Source organism: Triticum aestivum, chromosome 3D (assembly GCF_018294505.1).
Source record: "Triticum aestivum cultivar Chinese Spring chromosome 3D, IWGSC CS RefSeq v2.1, whole genome shotgun sequence".
In the NCBI taxonomy this organism is placed as follows: Eukaryota; Viridiplantae; Streptophyta; class Magnoliopsida; order Poales; family Poaceae; genus Triticum; species Triticum aestivum.
In genome coordinates, this window is record NC_057802.1 from 560,151,895 (window position 1) to 560,168,984 (window position 17,090).

Here is a 17,090-nt window from a genome sequence, read left to right on the forward strand (position 1 = left end):
CAAGCCTGGACAAACTCTTACATAGAGAAAAGCGCTCCCGAGGACACATGGGAATTATCGTCAAGCTAGTTTTCATCACGTTCATATGATTCGCGTTCGGTACTTTGATAATTTGATATGTGGGTGGACCGGTGCTTGGGTGCTGTCCTTACTTGGACAAGCATCCCACTTATGATTAACCCCTATTGCAAGCATCCGCAACTACAAAAGAAGTATTAAGGTAAACCTAACCATAGCATGAAACATATGGATCCAAATCAGCCCCTTACGAAGCAACGCATAAACTAGGGTTTAAGCTTCTGTCACTCTAGCAACCCATCATCTACTTATTACCTCCCAATGCCTTCCTCTAGGCCCAAATAATGGTGAAGTATCATGTAGTCGACGTTCACATAACACCACGAGGAGAGACAACATACATCTCATCAAAATATCGAATGAATACCAAATTCACATGACTACTAATAGCAAGACTTCTCCCATGTCCTCAGGAGCAAACGTAACTACTCACAAAGCATATTCATGTTCATAATCATAGGAGTATTAATATGCATATAGGATCTGAACATATGATCTTCCACCAAATAAACCAACTAGCATCAACTACAAGGAGTAATCAACACTACTAGCAACCTACAAGTACCAACCCCGGACTTAGAGACAAGAATTGGATACAAGAGATGAACTAGGGTTTGAGAGGAGATGGTGCTGGTGAAGATGTTGATGGAGATTGGCCCCCTCCCGATGAGAGGAGCGTTGGTGATGACGATGGTGATGATTTCCCCCTCCCGGAGGGAAGTGTCCCCGGCAGAACAGCTCTGCCGGAGCCCTAGATTGGTTGCGCCAAGGTTCCGCCTCGTGGCGGCGGAGTCTCGTCCCGAAAGCTTGCTTATGATTTTTCTTAGGACAAAAGACTTCATATAGCAGAAGATGGGGACCGGAGGACCAACTGGGGGCCCACGAGGCAGGGGGCGCGCCCCCCACCCTTGTGGCCAGGGTGTGGGCCCCCTCTGGTATTTCTTTCGCTCAGTATTTTTTTATTATTTCCAAAAATAACTTTCGTGGAGTTTCAGGACTTTTGGAGTTGTGCAGAATAGGTCTATAATATTTGCTCCTTTTCCAGCCCAGAATTCCAACTGCCGGCATTCTCCCTCCTTATGTAAACCGTGTAAAATAAGAGAGAATATGCATAAGTATTGTGACATAATGTGTAATAACAGCCCATAATGCAATAAATATCAATATAAAAGCATGATGCAAAATGGACGTATCATACATCACAGAAGTCAGTTCCAGTGATTCCTACACCAACTAGTGAGGAAGCTAATGATGATGATCATGAAACTTCTGATCAAGTTACTACCAAACCTCGTAGGTCAACCAGTCTAAGATCCGCACCAGAGTGGTACGGTAATCCTGTTCTGGAGGTCATGTTACTTGACCATGACGAACCTACGAACTATGAGGAAGCGATGATGAGCCCAGATTCCGCAAAATGGCTTGAGCCATGAAATCTGAGATGGGATCCATGTATGAGAACAAAGTGTGGACTTTGGTTGACTTGCCCGATGATCGGCAAGCCATAGAGAATAAATGGATCTTCAAGAAGAAGACTGACGCTGATGGTAATGTTACTGTCTACAAAGCTCGACTTGTTGCGAAAGGTTTTCGACAAGTTCAAAGAGTTGACTACGATGAGACCTTCTCACCCGTAGCGATGCTTAAGTCCGTCCGAATCATGTTAGCAATTGCTGCATTTTATGATTATGAAATTTGGCAAATGGATGTCAAAACTGCATTCCTTAATGGATATCTTAAAGAAGAGTTGTATATGATGCAACCAGAAGGTTTTCTCGATCCAAAAGGTGCTAACAAAGTGTGTAAGCTCCAGCGATCCATTTATGGACTGGTGCAAGCATCTCGGAGTCGGAATATACGGTTTGATAGTGTGATCAAAGCATACGGTTTTATACAGACTTTTGGAGAAGCCTGTATTTACAAGAAAGTGAGTGGGAGCTCGGTAGCATTTCTGATATTATATGTGGATGACATATTGTTGATCGGAAATGATACTGAATTTCTGAATAGCATAAAAGGATACTTGAATAAGAACTTTTCAATGAAAGACCTTGGTGAAGCTGCTTATATATTAGGCATCAAGATCTATAGAGATAGATCAAGACGCTTAATTGGACTTTCACAAAGCACATACCTTGATAAAGTTTTGAAGAAGTTCAAAATGGATCAAGCGAAGAAAGGGTTCTTGCCTATGTTACAAGGTGTGAAGTTGAGTCAGACTCAATGCCCAACCACTGCAGAAGATAGAGAGAAAATGAAAGTCATTCCCTATGCTTCAGCCATAGGTTCTATCATGTATGCAATGTTGTGTACCAGACCTGATGTGTGCCTTGCTATTAGTTTAGCAGGAAGGTGCCAAAGTAATCCAGGAGTGGATCACTGGACAACGGTCAAGAACATCCTGAAATACCTGAAAAGGACTAAGGATATGTTTCTTGTTTATGGAGGTCACAAATAGCTCGTCATAAACGGTTACCTCGATGCAAGCTTTGACACTGATCTGGATGACTCTAAGTCACAAACCGGATACGTATTTTTATTGAATGGTGGAGCTGTCAGTTGGTGCAGTTTCAAGCAAAGCGTCGTGGCGGGATCTACGTGTGAAGCAGGGTACATAGTTGCTTCGGAAGCAGCAAATGAAGGAGTCTGGATGAAGGAGTTCATATCCGATCTAGGTGTCATACCTAGTGCATCGGGTCCAATGAAAATCTTTTGTGACAATACTGGTGCAATTGCCTTGGCAAAGGAATCCAGATTTCACAAGAGAACCAAGCACATCAAGAGACGCTTCAATTCCATCCGCGATCAAGTCAAGGAGGGAGAGATAGAGATTTCCAAGATACATACGGATCTGAATGTTGCAGACCCGTTGACTAAGCCTCTCTCATGAGCAAAACATGATCAGCACCAAGACTCCATGGGTGTTAGAACCATTACTGTGTAATCTAGATTATTGACTCTAGTGCAAATGGGAGACTGAAGGAAATATGCCCTAGAGGCAATAATAAAGTTGTTATTTATATTTCCTTATATCATGATGAATGTTTATTATTCATGCTAGAATTGTATTAACCGGAAACTTAGTACATGTGTGAATACATAGACAAAACAGAGTGTCACTAGTATGCTTCTACTTGACTATAGCTCGTTAATCAAAGATGGTTAAGTTTCCTAACCATAGACATGAGTTGTCATTTTATGAACCGGATCACATCATTAGAGAATAATGTGATTGACTTGACCCATCCGTTAGCTTAGCACTATGATCGTTTAGTTTATTGCTATTGCTTTCTTCATAACCTTATACATGTTCCTATGACTATGAGATTATGCAACTCCCGAATACCGGAGGAACACTTAGTGTGATACCAAACGTCACAACATAACTGGGTGATTATAAAGATGCTCTACAGGTGTCTCCGATGGTGTTTGTTGAGTTGGCAAGATCGAGATTAGGATTTTTCACTCCGATTGTCGGAGAGGTATCTCTGGGCCCTCTCGGTAATGCACATCACTATAAGCCTTGCAAGCAATGTGACTAATGAGTTAGTACGGGATGATGCATTACGGAACGAGTAAAGAGACATGCCGGTAACGAGATTGAACTAGGTATTGAGATACCGAAGATCGAATCTCGGGCAAGTAACATACCAATGACAAAGGGAACAACGTATGTTGTTATGCGGTTTGACCGATAAAGATCTTCATAGAATATGTAGGAACCAATATGAGCATCCAGGTTCCGCTATTGGTTATTGACCGGAGATGAGTCTCGGTCATGTCTACATAGTTCTCGAACCCATAGGGTCCGCACACTTAACGTTCGATGACGATCGGTATTATGAGTTTATGTGTTTTGATGTACCAAAGGTTGTTTGGAGTCCCGGATGTGATCACAGACATGACAAGGAGTCTCGAAATGGTCGAGACACAAAGATTGATATATTGGAAGGCTATGTTTGGACACGATGAGTTCGGGCATTTTCCGGAGTACCGGGAGGTTACCGGAACCCCCCGGGGAGTCAATGGGCCTTATTGGGCCTTAGTGCAAGAGAGGAGCAGGCGGCCAAGGTGGGGGCGCACCCCCCCAAGCCCAATCCGAATTGGGAGGGGGGCCGGCCCCCCTTTCCTTCTCTCCCTCTCCCTCTTCCTTCTTCTCCTACTCCAACTAGGGAAGGGGGGAAACCTACTCCTACTGGGAGTAGGACTCCCCCCCTTGGGCGCGCCATAGAGAGGGTCGGCCCTCCCCTCCTCCACTCCTTTATATACGGGGGAGCGGGGCACCCCGTAGACACACAAGTTGATTGTTTAGCCGTGTGCGGTGCCCCTCTCCACAGATTTCCACCTGGTCATATCGTTGTAGTGCTTAGGCGAAGCCCTGCGTCGGTAACTTCATCATCACCGTCATCACGCCGTCGTGCTGACGAAACTCTCCCTCGACCTCAGCTGGATCTAGAGTTTGTGGGACGTCACCGAGCTGAACGTGTGCAGATCGCGGAGGTGCCGTACCTTCGCTGCTAGGATCGGTCGGATCATGAAGACGTACGACTACATCAACCGCGTTGTCATAACGCTTCCGCTTTCGGTCTACGAGGGTACGTGGACAACACTCTCCCCTCTCGTTGCTATGCATCACCTAGATAGATCTTGCGTGATCATAGGATTTTTTTTTGAAATTACTGCATTCCCCAACAGTAACATGATGTAACTCCTCGTCAACCACAAGCTCATCTTGCGCTGCATACAAGCATGTGTAAAAGCCCTTGGATTTCAACATGTATATCCTCTTTGCTTTCACATAATACGCCACTAGCATTTTCTAGGGAAGAGTCTTATTCCTCTCTCTGGTCGCACTTGATCGACCATGGAAAATTCCCTGTTGCGATCTCCTGCTCGCAGCCAGTCTACACGGGACCGTAGTTCTGCCATGATCTTCTCCTTGTGCAAGAGCTCATTCAGCTATCGGGCAAACTCCTTCTCGAGCGAATTTCCCTTCTCTTATTTAAACCCATTCCTGACTTTCTTATTAGAGTCCCTACTCCCATCGGACTCAACTGACACCTTCTGTTCATTCACACGCCTTGCCCCGTCCAAATCCATGAGCAAGAATTGACTTGACGTAGAAGTGCGCATATTGTTATTGCCCATATCAATTCGACGATAAACTAAATTATTGTTTCCTCTCCCTCTATGTTCCCATTATCAGCAACACCTCCTCCTCTCGCATTAAAACGATATGTAGCATCTCTAACTTTCCCCTGACCTGGCTTCAGTGGAGATGTAGTCTCATCTCCGTCTTCCACTTCTTCTTCCTCCTCTAGCCAGTCCTTTTTATTGTACCTTGGTTTGTCCTTGATTCACCCGTTGTCCATTGCCCCAACTCCTTGTCGTACCCGGCCACTTGATTCTCCCTTTAAATGGGGCCACCCTTCTGCACCCCTTTCAGCCGGCTAGGAAAAAACACATATGCATGTCCTAGCAAGCCGCACGAAAAACAGAAATACGATATATTCTCATACTAGATATCATAGAACTTGATTTATTTCGTTTGAGTAGAGTCGGGGCCTCTTTGATTGCAGGATTTTAAAGACGCGAAATGGGAAAAACCATAGGATTGGAATATCATGGTCATCTCAATCATACACAATTTTGGGCTGTTTGATTGCATTAAGGGAAAACAAAGGAATTTTTCGGTTTAAGTGAATGCTAGAAATTCTATGGAAAGCAGTACAAATAAATTCATAGAAAAAATTCCTACACAATTCAATCCTATGAATCAAACAACCAACATAGAAGAAAAAAAATCTAATCCTCCAAAATTTCTAAGAAAATTCTTTGAATCAAAGGAGTCTTCAAGTTGAACGTCAGAGGCTTCGAATCATGCGTTCTCTATGTATGATTGTCGATGTACGTTCGCATTTTATCGTTCCTTAGATAGTAAGTATTTTGGTCCTGGTGTTACTACTCATTTAGTGTAGCACCATCAATTCGTTCAATGGTCATGCATGCTACACACGATCGCTTAATAATTTGCAAATCGTACTACTGATACTCTCTCCGTCCGAAAATACTTATCCTAAAAATGGTTATATCTAGATTTATTTTAATTATAGATATATTCGTTTTATCCTTTTTAGAAAGTATTTCCGGACGGAGGGAGCAATGCTCTTTTTGCGTCGAGGCTCGTGGTGCTACGGTGAATCGGGATGGACCAGTCAGTCATGTTCATGTCATCGAGGCTCGTAGTGCTACGCTACACGACCCATCCATCCATCCATCCAGGCCCCGAATCGGCAACAGAAAGCAGCACGGGAGTCTGCAAAGGCGTAAGCGTAACCGCAAAGCGGAAACCTGTCGTACAGTACACACGACCGTGCCAGTGCAGCGCGTTCCACATGCCAGCCGGCAGTGGACCGGAGTAAAAAGCAGCATCGCCTTCCGTCGCCTCCCAGTCCCCACCCCACCCAACCCCTCCCAGCGGCGAGGCGAGGCGAGGCGAGACAAGAAAACCCTCTCTTGTCCCCTCCGACCGGAGATCGATAGGCGATGGCGTCCGCTCCCCGCCTCGTCCCCAAGCCCGACCCCGACGCCCCGGCTCCGGCGGTCCCGCTCACGCCCGAGCTCTGCGCCGCGCTCCGCCGGGAGGCCGCCGGGCACGACCCGGGCGGCGCGGCCGCGGGGACTGCGCGTCTCACCCCCGAGATCCTCGCCACGCTGCGCCGCGAGCTCGAGCCCTCCCCCGACGACCCCTCCGACTTCGCCAACCGCCTCCGCCTCTCCCAGCAGCGCCTCGACGCCATCTCCGCCCGCCTCCCCTCCCCCACGCCGCCACGCGCACGGTCTCCCCTGCCCCCGCCGCCGCCGCGGGAGCCGTATCCCCTGCCCCCGCCCCCTCCTCCGCCCAGAGCGCGCGCCAGCCCGGCGCGGGCCTCGTCCCCGGCCGCCGGCGCCTCGGGGAGGAAGCGGCCGCGTGGGGTCCCGGGCGCCGAGATGGTGCGCGCCAGAGTCGCCGCGTCGCAGGCGGACATGCTGCAGGTGCGCAACATGGTGCGCCGCGCGCGGCTCATCTTCGAGGCGCTCCGTGGCCGCTGCCACCGCAACACCGAGCACCACCACGCGGGCCGCAACCGGGCGGACATGCGGGCCCTCAGTGCCATGATCGACGGGGAGCTCTGCCTCTACCGCGACGTGCGCATCGTGGGCCCCGTCCCCGGCGTCCTCGTCGGCGACGCCTTCAACTACCGCGCCGAGCTCCTCGTCGTCGGCCTGCACTGCCACACCCAGGCCGGCATCGGATACGTGCCCGCCAGCCAGGTCAGCGAGGGCCACCCGGTCGCCACGAGCATCGTCTCCTCTGGCGGGTACCTCGATGACCACGACAACGGGGACGTCTTGATGTACACCGGGAGCGGCGGCCGTCCGCGCAACGGCGGTGACCACCTCTCCGACCAGGAGTTCCAGCGTGGCAACCTCGCCCTCGCCTACAGCTGCAACTACGACGTCGAGGTGCGCGTCATCCGCTGCCACGACTGCGACGCCAGCCCCAGCGGCAAGCTCTACGTCTACGATGGCCTGTACAGGGTCGAGTCCTCCGCCTACGGCCCTGGCAAGTCCGGCCGCGAGGTCTGCCAGTTCAAGCTTGTGCGCCTGCCAGGCCAGGACGCGCTCGGCAGCAACACCTGGCGCTCCGCCAGAGACCTCACCGACGCGCTCGTCGCCAAGATCCGCCCCCCCGGCTACCTCACGATGGACATGTCCAAGGGCAAGGAGGCTGTCCCCATCCCTGTCCGCAACACGGTGGATCAGGACGTCTCTCCCCTCGAGTTCGAGTACCTTGTACGCCCTGAGTTCCCGGCGCCGCCCAAACCGGTGAGGCGCGGGCACAAGTGCTGCATCTACTCCAAGACGGCGTGCAGCGAGATGTCGTCCAAGTGCGCGGCGTCCGGCTGCGCCTGCGTGAAGAGGAGCGGCGGGGGCGGCCCGGCGTACAGTGCCGACGGCACGCTCGTGAGGGGACGGCCGGTGGTGTACGAGTGCGGCGCGGGGTGCGGGTGCCCACCCAGGAGCTGCCCCAATCGCGTGACGCAGCGGGGGATGATGCACCGGCTGGAGGTGTTCCGGTCCAAGGAGACGGAGTGGGGCGTGAGGACGCTGGACCTGATCCAGCCGGGCGCCTTCCTCTGCGAGTTCACCGGAGACGTGCTCCCCGCGGATCACCCCCGCATTGCCAACGCGAACACCAATGCCAGTACCGGCGCGTCAATGGAGGAGTGGGGAGGCATCGTCGACCCGAGGAAGTTCCCGCCGAGGTGGAGGGAGTGGGGGGACGCCCCCGCGGCCGTGCTTCCGGACGACGGCGAGGAACCACCCCGGTTCACGCAGTGCCCGGCGCCGGGGTACGTGATCGACGTGTCCAAGAGGAGGAACTTCGCGGCCTACATCAGCCACAGCGGCGCACCGAACGCGTTCGTCCAGCTGGTGGTCCGCGGCGACGAGGACGAGTCGTGCCCCCACCTTATGGTCTTCGCCATGGAGACCATCCCACCCATGCGCGAGCTCAGCATCGACTACGGCGTCGATCAGTGATCGATCGGCAACGTTTCCTATATACGCGTTGTTCTGCCATTTACATTTACATTTGCCATGAATCGTTCTGTCATTGTTGTCAGTTGTAGCATGGATGAAAGCGAGGCACCTCTCGCTGAACTGTATGCTTTGCTTTCCTTTTCTGTGTCTGTAAATTTTCTCAGTCTCAGTCAATTGTTCAAATCCAACTTGTCCTGACTTATAAGGACTTAAAAAATAATAACTGTCCCGAGTTAAGTTCCAGACACTTATTTTAGAACAGTTCCAGTCAATTCCAACATCCAGTCCGAGCAAAGCCAGCAGATAGGAAGTATTCGTTTTTTTAACATTATAAACTTTATTCCTCAAACAATTGACATGTCGTTTACAATGTGGGAAATAATGAAGTCGGGGATAGTAGAGTCACAGAGTTCGGACGAATTAGAAACAAAAGAAAGTTTAGCTAAGTTATCAGCAACCACATTAGCTTCTCTGCAACAATAACCGTAGTCAATATTGGCGACATCTGTAGCGAGATGGATACATTCAGCTATCACTGCCACATCAGGACCCATATAATCATCTGCTCGTGTAACAGCCTCTTCCGCAAGTATGCTATCTCATTCGATGTATACCTTATTGCATCCAATTCTCCATGCTAGGTAGAGGCCATTCCGAATAGCACTCAATTCTGTTGATTCTGCTGCAAACATGGGGTAGAACCCAAGTTGCTGCCAAAATAAAATTTTCTTTATGGTCTCTCGCCACCGCTCCACTGGATCCTGAGAGTGTTTCCTAACAAAACGATGCATCCACATTAATCTTAACAGTACCTTCGATCGGTTTCTTCCATGTATGAATCTCTTTTCAAACTGGATGTTTTGGTGTTGCAGCTCTGACAAAGTTTGTTGCCAGAACTTTGATTGAAACAGCCGACCGATCAGGCTCCTGTATCATCTCTCCTTTGCCTACTTGGCGCCGCTGCCACCATATGTACCACGTAGCAATCAGGATTAGTTCAGCTGTGGGATGTCACCAATGGATGAGCGATTTTTCAGCATGATTTCTAAAGTAACTGATCCCGACCTGCCTTGCGCTACTGCCTCATCTATAACAGTTTTTAGCGCAAGCTCGGCCCAAACCTTGCGCGCCCGAGGGCAGCAGAAAAGAACAGGTTGAATGTTATCAATCCTTGTCTTGCGAATTGGACATTGTGGAAGGACTGGAGTGTGTCTTCCGGCTAAGACTCCAAGGCATGGTAGTACAGCCCCTGAGCACTTTCCATCCGAAGTGTTTTATTTTCCCCGGAGTGCGTAGTTGCCCAAGTTGTTTCCATATGGAGTTCAACTAAACGCTACCCTGTCCGTCTGACCTTACTATTTGGCTCCCAAACTGATGGTTAAACTCCATGTGGTACGCTGACTGAACCGAGAAGGTTCCTTACCTTGTATACTGTCACGCCACAAAATCTTCCACGACCTCCATTCAAAGGCGGAATTTGGATTATTCTAGCAATATCAACTGGTGAAAAGATAGACCTAATAAGGTCCAGATCCCACTGTCTCGTGTGAGGGTCTATAATTTCCTCCACTAGTGTTAACATTGTCCCTGCTCTAGGTGTGATAACCTTTCTTGATGCACTAGAAGGAATCCAAGGATCATCTCAAATATTTATTTGTGAGCCCGTTCCAACTCGCCACATACAACCTCTCTTGAAAGTCTGAATTCGAGCCACAATACTTTGCAAGTAAATGACGACCCTTTCTTCGGTCCAGCCTTTAATATTTCACCATTGGGGGTAATATTTAGCACTTAATACACGTGCACACAACGAGTCCGGATTTTGGAGAAGACGCAACCACTGCTTTGATAACATAGCAAGATTAAAGCTATGAAGGTCCCTGAACACCCAATCCACCCTTCTTCTTTAGTACACACAAGATTAAAGCTACGAAGGTCCCTGAACCAATGTATTTTCTTCTTCTCTTCTCCCCCACCCCACCCCAAATGCTGATATTTCATCAGTAATTGATTTACAAATTCCTTTTGGTAATTTGAATACTGACATTGCATAGGAAGGAATAGCTTGTGTTGCAGCTTTCAATAAAATTTCCTTTCCTTGCACTGAAAGAACTTTTTCTTTCCAACCTTTAAGCCTCTGACCGACTCTTTCAGTAAGATGTTGGAAGCAGTCACTCCGGTCAACTCTAACAATTGTTGGTAAACCCAAATATTTATCTAATAATGCTTCTGTCAAAATATCCAGGTCCCTACACACATCTTCCCTGACTCGAACACTTGTATTAGGACTAAAGAAGATACTGGATTTTTCCATACTTATTCATTGTCTTGAACTGTCACAATATGTGTCAAGGATTCTTCTGAGTGTATTTGTGTTATGGGCATCAATTCTCATCAGAATCAGGGAAATGGCAAATAGAGGGTGCATTTATACACAGATGAATGCCCTCAATCCCACCTATCTCCTCCTCATGAGCCAGCATGCTGGATAATCCTTCTGAGCAGAGGAGAAAAGGATAGGGGGAAAGTGGGCCCCCTTGTTGCAGACCTCTAGTTCGTGTGAATTCGTCAGTCTTCGGAAAGTGTACCGTATGCTCATTACCATTAACATGAAAAGTGACATTGCCCTTGTTGCAATCATTAATAGCCGCCGCAGTATTCAAAAAGGGTCTACCAAGGATCATCGACATAGTGTTGTCCTCGGGTATATCAAGAATAACAAAGTTCGTAAGATAGTAACGTTTGCAACTACGACAGGCACATCCTGACAAAAACCGATGGGTATAGTAGTTGATTTATCAGCCATTTGCAAAGAGATTTCAGTAGGTGTCAACTTATTCAGTTCAAGTCTACGATAGAAACAGAAAGGCATAACACTAACACTGGCTCCTAGATCACATAAAGCAGTTTTAACATAGTTTTTTTAATGGAGCATGGTATAGTTGGTATTCCTGGATCTTCTAATTTCTTTGGTATTCCACCCTTAAATGTGTAATTAGCAAGCATAATGGAAATTTCAGCTTCCGATATCTTCCTTTCATTAGTAATAATATCTTTCATATACCTTAGCATAAGGAGACATTTTCAGAATATCAGTCAAACGTAAGCGCAAAAAGATAGGTCTAAGCATTTCAACAAAGCGCTCAAAGTCTTCATCATCTTTTTTCTTGGATGGTTTAGGGGGAAAGGGCATGGGTTTCTGAACCCATCGCTCTTTTTCTTTACCATGTTTCCTAGCAATATTAATGAAAAGTCTCTCTTATCATATCTTTTATTCTTAGGTTGAGCATCAACATGACATCATCATTGTCATTATCATTACTAGGTTGAGCATCAACATGACATCATCATTGTCATTATTAATGGGTTTATGTTCATCACCTGATTGTGTTTCAGCATCGGAAATAGAAATATCATTTGGGTTCTCTGGTCTATCTATAACAGGTTCACTAGAAGCATGCAAAGTCCTATCATCATTCTTTTTCTTCTTAGATGGACTAGGTCCATAAGTATTAATTCTTTGAGAATCTTGCTCGATTCTCTTAGGATGACCTTCAAGATACAAAGGTTCCTGAGTCATTTTACCACCTCTAGTCATAACTCTAGCAGCATGATCATTCATCTTATTATTCGTATCATTCAGCAAATCACTTTGTTCCTTAAGAACTTGTTCTACTTGAGTTTTTACCATAGAAGCATTCTTACTAACAATCTTGAGATCATTAACAGTTCTAAACATATAGTCACCCAAGTGTTCAAGCATATAAGCATTTTGTTTCAACTATCTACTAACATATGCATTGAAGTTTTCTTATTTAACAATAAAGTTATCAAATTCATCCAAGCATTGACTAGCAGATTTATTATAAGGAATATCACCTTCATCAAATCTATAGAGAGAATTTACCTCTACTACCTGTGTCGGGGTATTAAGACCATGTATTTCTTCAATAGGTGGTAAATTCTTAACATCTTCAGCTTTAATACCTTTTTCTTTCATAGATTTCTTTGCCTCTTGCGTATCTTCAGGACTGAGAAATAGAATACCTCTCTTCTTCGGAGTTGGTTTAGGTGGTGGTTCATGAAGAGTCCAATCATTATCATTACTCAATATATTATTCAATAGTACTTTAGCTTGTTCAACAGTTCCTTCCCTGAAAACACAACCAACACAACTATCTAGATGGTCCCTAGAAGCATTGGTTAGTCCATTATAAAAGATATCAAGTATTTCATTTTTCTTGAGAGGATGATCAGGCAAAGCATTAAGTAATTGGAGAAGCCTCCCAAGCTTGTGGGAGACTCTCTTCTTCAATTTGCACAAAGTTAAATATTTCCTGTAAAGCAGCTTGTTTCTTATGAGCAGGATTTTTTTCCAGAGAAGTAATATCTCATATCCCGGGGACTACGCACACAACCAGGTGCAAGAGAATTAAAACATATCTTAACATCACCCTTTAATGAGAATGGAAACAACTTGAGAATATAGTAATAGCGAAGTTTTTCCTCATTAGCAAATAGGGTGGCTATATCATTTAATTTACTAGGATGTGCCACAATAGTTTTAGATTCATAACCATGAAAAGGATCAGATTCAACTGATAACCACAAGTATAGGGGATCATTTGTATCCTTCTTCGATAAGTAAGAGTGTCGAACCCAATAGTATAAAAAAAGACACATCCGTGACATTTTGGGCTGAACGAATTTTTTTCTTCTGTCATGCTTATGACACTTCTATGACGATAATTGTGACAAAACCTGGTATCATCATATATGTGGTGGGCTCCTACTTCTATGAAAAAAAATCATGATAGAAAATGGGCTTTTCGTCTTGGGTGGGTTGGAGACGCAGCTGCATGACATTCTTTGGGCCGTCCATGACGGAAAAAACCATGGTAGAAGCGAGAGCGAGGAAAATATCGGGGAGTTCCCATTTACGGTGGGTGGTAGGGGCTGAGCGATGCGCATTTCTCTCGTACACGTACGCTCGTGGGTGCGAGGCGTTGGGCTCTAACTGAACCCGAGCAAGGCGTTCGCCTACTGAACCCGAGCAATTGCACTGCAGGCTATGCGTTACTGAACCCGAGCGGTCGATCGATCTGGCTGTTAACTGAACCCGATCGAGCGATTCCTTCGCTCTGCTGCTAACTGAAGCCAATCGAACCTGCTGCCTCTTGATGAATAGTGAGCGTTGTTGGCGGTTGGATGAACAGTTCCCGGTGGGGGTTGGATGAACAGGACCCCGTGGTAGTAGAGGCCGTTGCCGTTGGATGAACAGGACCCCGATCGATCGAGCCGATTGGGGGTGGATGAACAGGACCCCGTGGACGGCTGGATGAACAGGACCCCGTGGAGGGCTGGTTGAACAGTAGCCGGTGGAGGGCTGGATGAACAGTAGCCCGTGGAGGGGTGGTTGAACAGGACCCTGTGGAGAGGGCTGGTTGAACAGTAGCCGGTGGAGGAGCGGTGGAGGATGGATGAACAGTAGCTGGTGGAGGCAGGTGGGAGACGCCGTGGATGAACAGTCGCAGGTGGAGGCTGGAGGAGGTCGACGATGGATGAACAGTAGCCCATGGAGGCTGGAGCGGGGCGATAGATGGTGGATGAACAATAGCCCTTGGAGTCCCGTTTTGCGGTACGCCACACCCCTCCCGATGATCAGGACCCCTGTTTCGACCGTAGGAGGTCGAATAGAAGTCCGTTTTGCGGTACGCCACACCCCTCCTGATCAACAGGACCCCGTTTCGACCGTAGGAGGTCGAAGAGAAGTCCGTTTCCTCCGTTTTGCGGTACGCCAGACCCCTCCCGGTGAACAGGATCCCGTTTCGACCGTAGGCGGTCGAACAAAAGGCCGTTTCCTCCATTCTGCGGTACGCCAGGCCTCGTTTCGCTGTTCCGTCCAAGCCGGTTGGCTCCCGATGAACATGACGCATTCTGTTGCCTCCCGATGAACACGACAACGCAGTTTCTCCGTTCCGACCCAGCCGGTTGGCTGTCGATGAACAGGACGCCGTCGCTGCCTCTCCATGTACACGAGCCCTAGCCGTACGTATGCGTGAGTAGGCGTGCGAGACCCCGCCCGTATGTATGTACGTGGCCGTATTTACTTTCTTGCACCCTGGCTATACGTACATGTACACGATATTGACGGGACTGCGTGACATGCTACGTGTGCGCCTCTACTACGACACGTGCCCTTCCTTACTCGGCCACGGTTCATCGCTGCAGTCTGCAGACAGACCGATCGTATGTACGTACACGTTCTTGACCAGAATGACAACGCTACGTACGCTTCGACCAGGTGGGTCCCAACTGTGAGGGAGGATAAGGGGGCACTTCCTTGCGTACGAAGATATAGCTGGTGGGTCCCAGCTGTTAGGGGGAGAATCATTGTTTTTGCCCGTAATATGGACGCACTTCCTTGCGTGCGAAGATCTAGCTGGTGGGTCCCAGCAGTCAGGGGAAATGTTTTTTTTCGCAAAATACGGTGGCACGTCCGGTGGGTCCCTGCTATCAGGTGGACGAATCATTATTTTACGCGTAATAAGGAGGCACTTCCTTGCTGCGGCCGTGGACCCAGCTGTCAGCCTCTCCACGTACAGTACTCTTCCGATGGAAGTCTTTTCATTGACCACATTGACCACGCCGCGCCGAGAGCACCAAGGCGGTGGACGACGACGAGGCCTAGGAAGGGGACGATGCGGAGCCGGGGAAGATGCGGCAGTGGATGCCCACGCGGAGAGGAGTACGAGGGTTCACTGGTTCGGCTACGGTGTGAGGCTGCCATCACCGTAGAATAATAGGGGGTATGGGTGAGTAGAGGGATGGCCTGGCCAGCGGTAGGAGTAGTAGGGGGCGGTGAGGCCTCCGCGGCAGCACAGCCATCCACGAGAGGCAGGAGCAGGCGGCATGACCGTCGCTGGTTTGGGCGGTTGGAGCAAGAAGACCAGAGGTTGAAGAAGCACTACGGCCGTTGGATGGACATTGTACGGTCACTGGATCTAGAATCGTTCATATCGACTAAGTTGACAAAGCCCTTCGTCCGTGTCAGTAGGCCCACAAGTCAGCCTCCCACTATGGTGGGTCCCAGCTAGCAGGGGGAGTATTCATTTTTTGTGCGTAAATAAGGAGGCACTTCCTTGCGTGCGAAGACATACCTGGTGGGTCTGAGCTGTCAGCGGGAGGAACATTTGTTTCGCGAAATACAGAGGCCCTTCCGGTGGGTCCCAGCTGTTAGGTCGAGGAATCATTATTTTGCGCATAATAAGGAGACACTTGCTTGTGTGGGTCCCTACTATCAGCGTCTCCACTTACATCGCTCTTCCGATGGTTGTTGTTTGTTGACCATGTTGACCATGCCGCGCCGAGAGCACAAACGCGGTGGACGAGGGTGAGGCCCAAGAAGGGAATGACCCGGAGCCGGCGAAGCCACAGTAGCAGATGCCCACGCCAAGGGGAGTACGAGCGCTGACTGGTCGGCTGCGGGGTAAGGCTGACGTCGCCGGAAAATAATAGGATGTGCGGGTGGGTAGAGGGATGGCCTGGCGGCAGCACAACCAGCAACGGGAGGAGGCAGCAGGCAGTCCTGCCGGCGCTGGTTTGGGAGGCTGGAGCAGGAAGATCAGAGATTGAAGAAGCATGACGGCTATTGGATGGACATCCAACATTCACTGCTCTGTGTTGACTAAGTTGACAAAGCCTTGTGTACGCGTCAAATTTTTTTAGGACAGCGTCATCGTCAACCTAGTAGGCCCAGAAGCCAGCCTCCAAATCTGTGGAAAACAGCATACAACCCATTAGCCATTATTTTCAATAATTTACAGTCCATTTGCTAATTCTTAAGGATATTTTGAAGCCCATGTTATTTTTATTAGCATTACAGACCATATTCTGGGCACTGCTAAAATATACAACAAATGTCGGTGTACAAAAGTAGGGGCACTCCTTTTTACCCCTTTACTTGTGCACGGACAGTCGGAGCCGCGCCCACGGCCACATTAAGCAGGGGAGGGAAGTCGGAGAGGAGCCAAAGGCTCAAGACGATCAGAGGCAACGCCAAGACCAGAAAGCACAAGACAACAAAAGGGCGAGGTGGACTCCCCCGGCAAGATCCTTGCCGGGGCGGCCTCCACGGCCCCGACAAGATCCTTGCCGGGGCACCTTGCCCAAACACCAACAGAGCGAGCCACCCTTGAGCCACGGGTTCCAACCCAACCAACTACGTTGGGGCCAGGGCTCGGGAGGCACCTCCGTGGTGACATGGAGATCTTTGTCAAGATCATAAACGCACAAGATTAGATGAGGATCAGAAGACGACGACCCTCGGCGAAATCCTCACCAAGGAAACCACCAAGACCCCCGGCAAGCGTCTTGCCGGGGACAACTGTGACACCACGGCAAGACCCTTGCCGCCCCCCGGCAAG

The 17,090-nt window shown here is 48.8% G+C and overlaps 1 protein-coding gene across 1 annotated transcript; it reads left to right on the forward strand.

Moving 5' to 3' along the window:
- Nucleotides 1-6,545: 6,545 nt before the first annotated feature.
- LOC123080480 (histone-lysine N-methyltransferase family member SUVH9) lies at nt 6,546-8,907 on the forward strand. Its single transcript, XM_044503405.1, has one exon. It carries the CDS (start codon nt 6,625-6,627, stop codon nt 8,662-8,664), a length of 2,040 nt encoding a protein of 679 aa, XP_044359340.1. The 5' UTR covers nt 6,546-6,624; the 3' UTR covers nt 8,665-8,907.
- The last annotated feature ends 8,183 nt before the right edge of the window (nt 8,908-17,090 follow it).

Bases quoted from the DNA above. Each gene is read 5' to 3' on its own strand.
- LOC123080480 (XM_044503405.1), top strand. From the start codon at position 6,625: ATGGCGTCCGCTCCCCGCCTCGTCCCCAAGCCCGACCCCGACGCCCCG.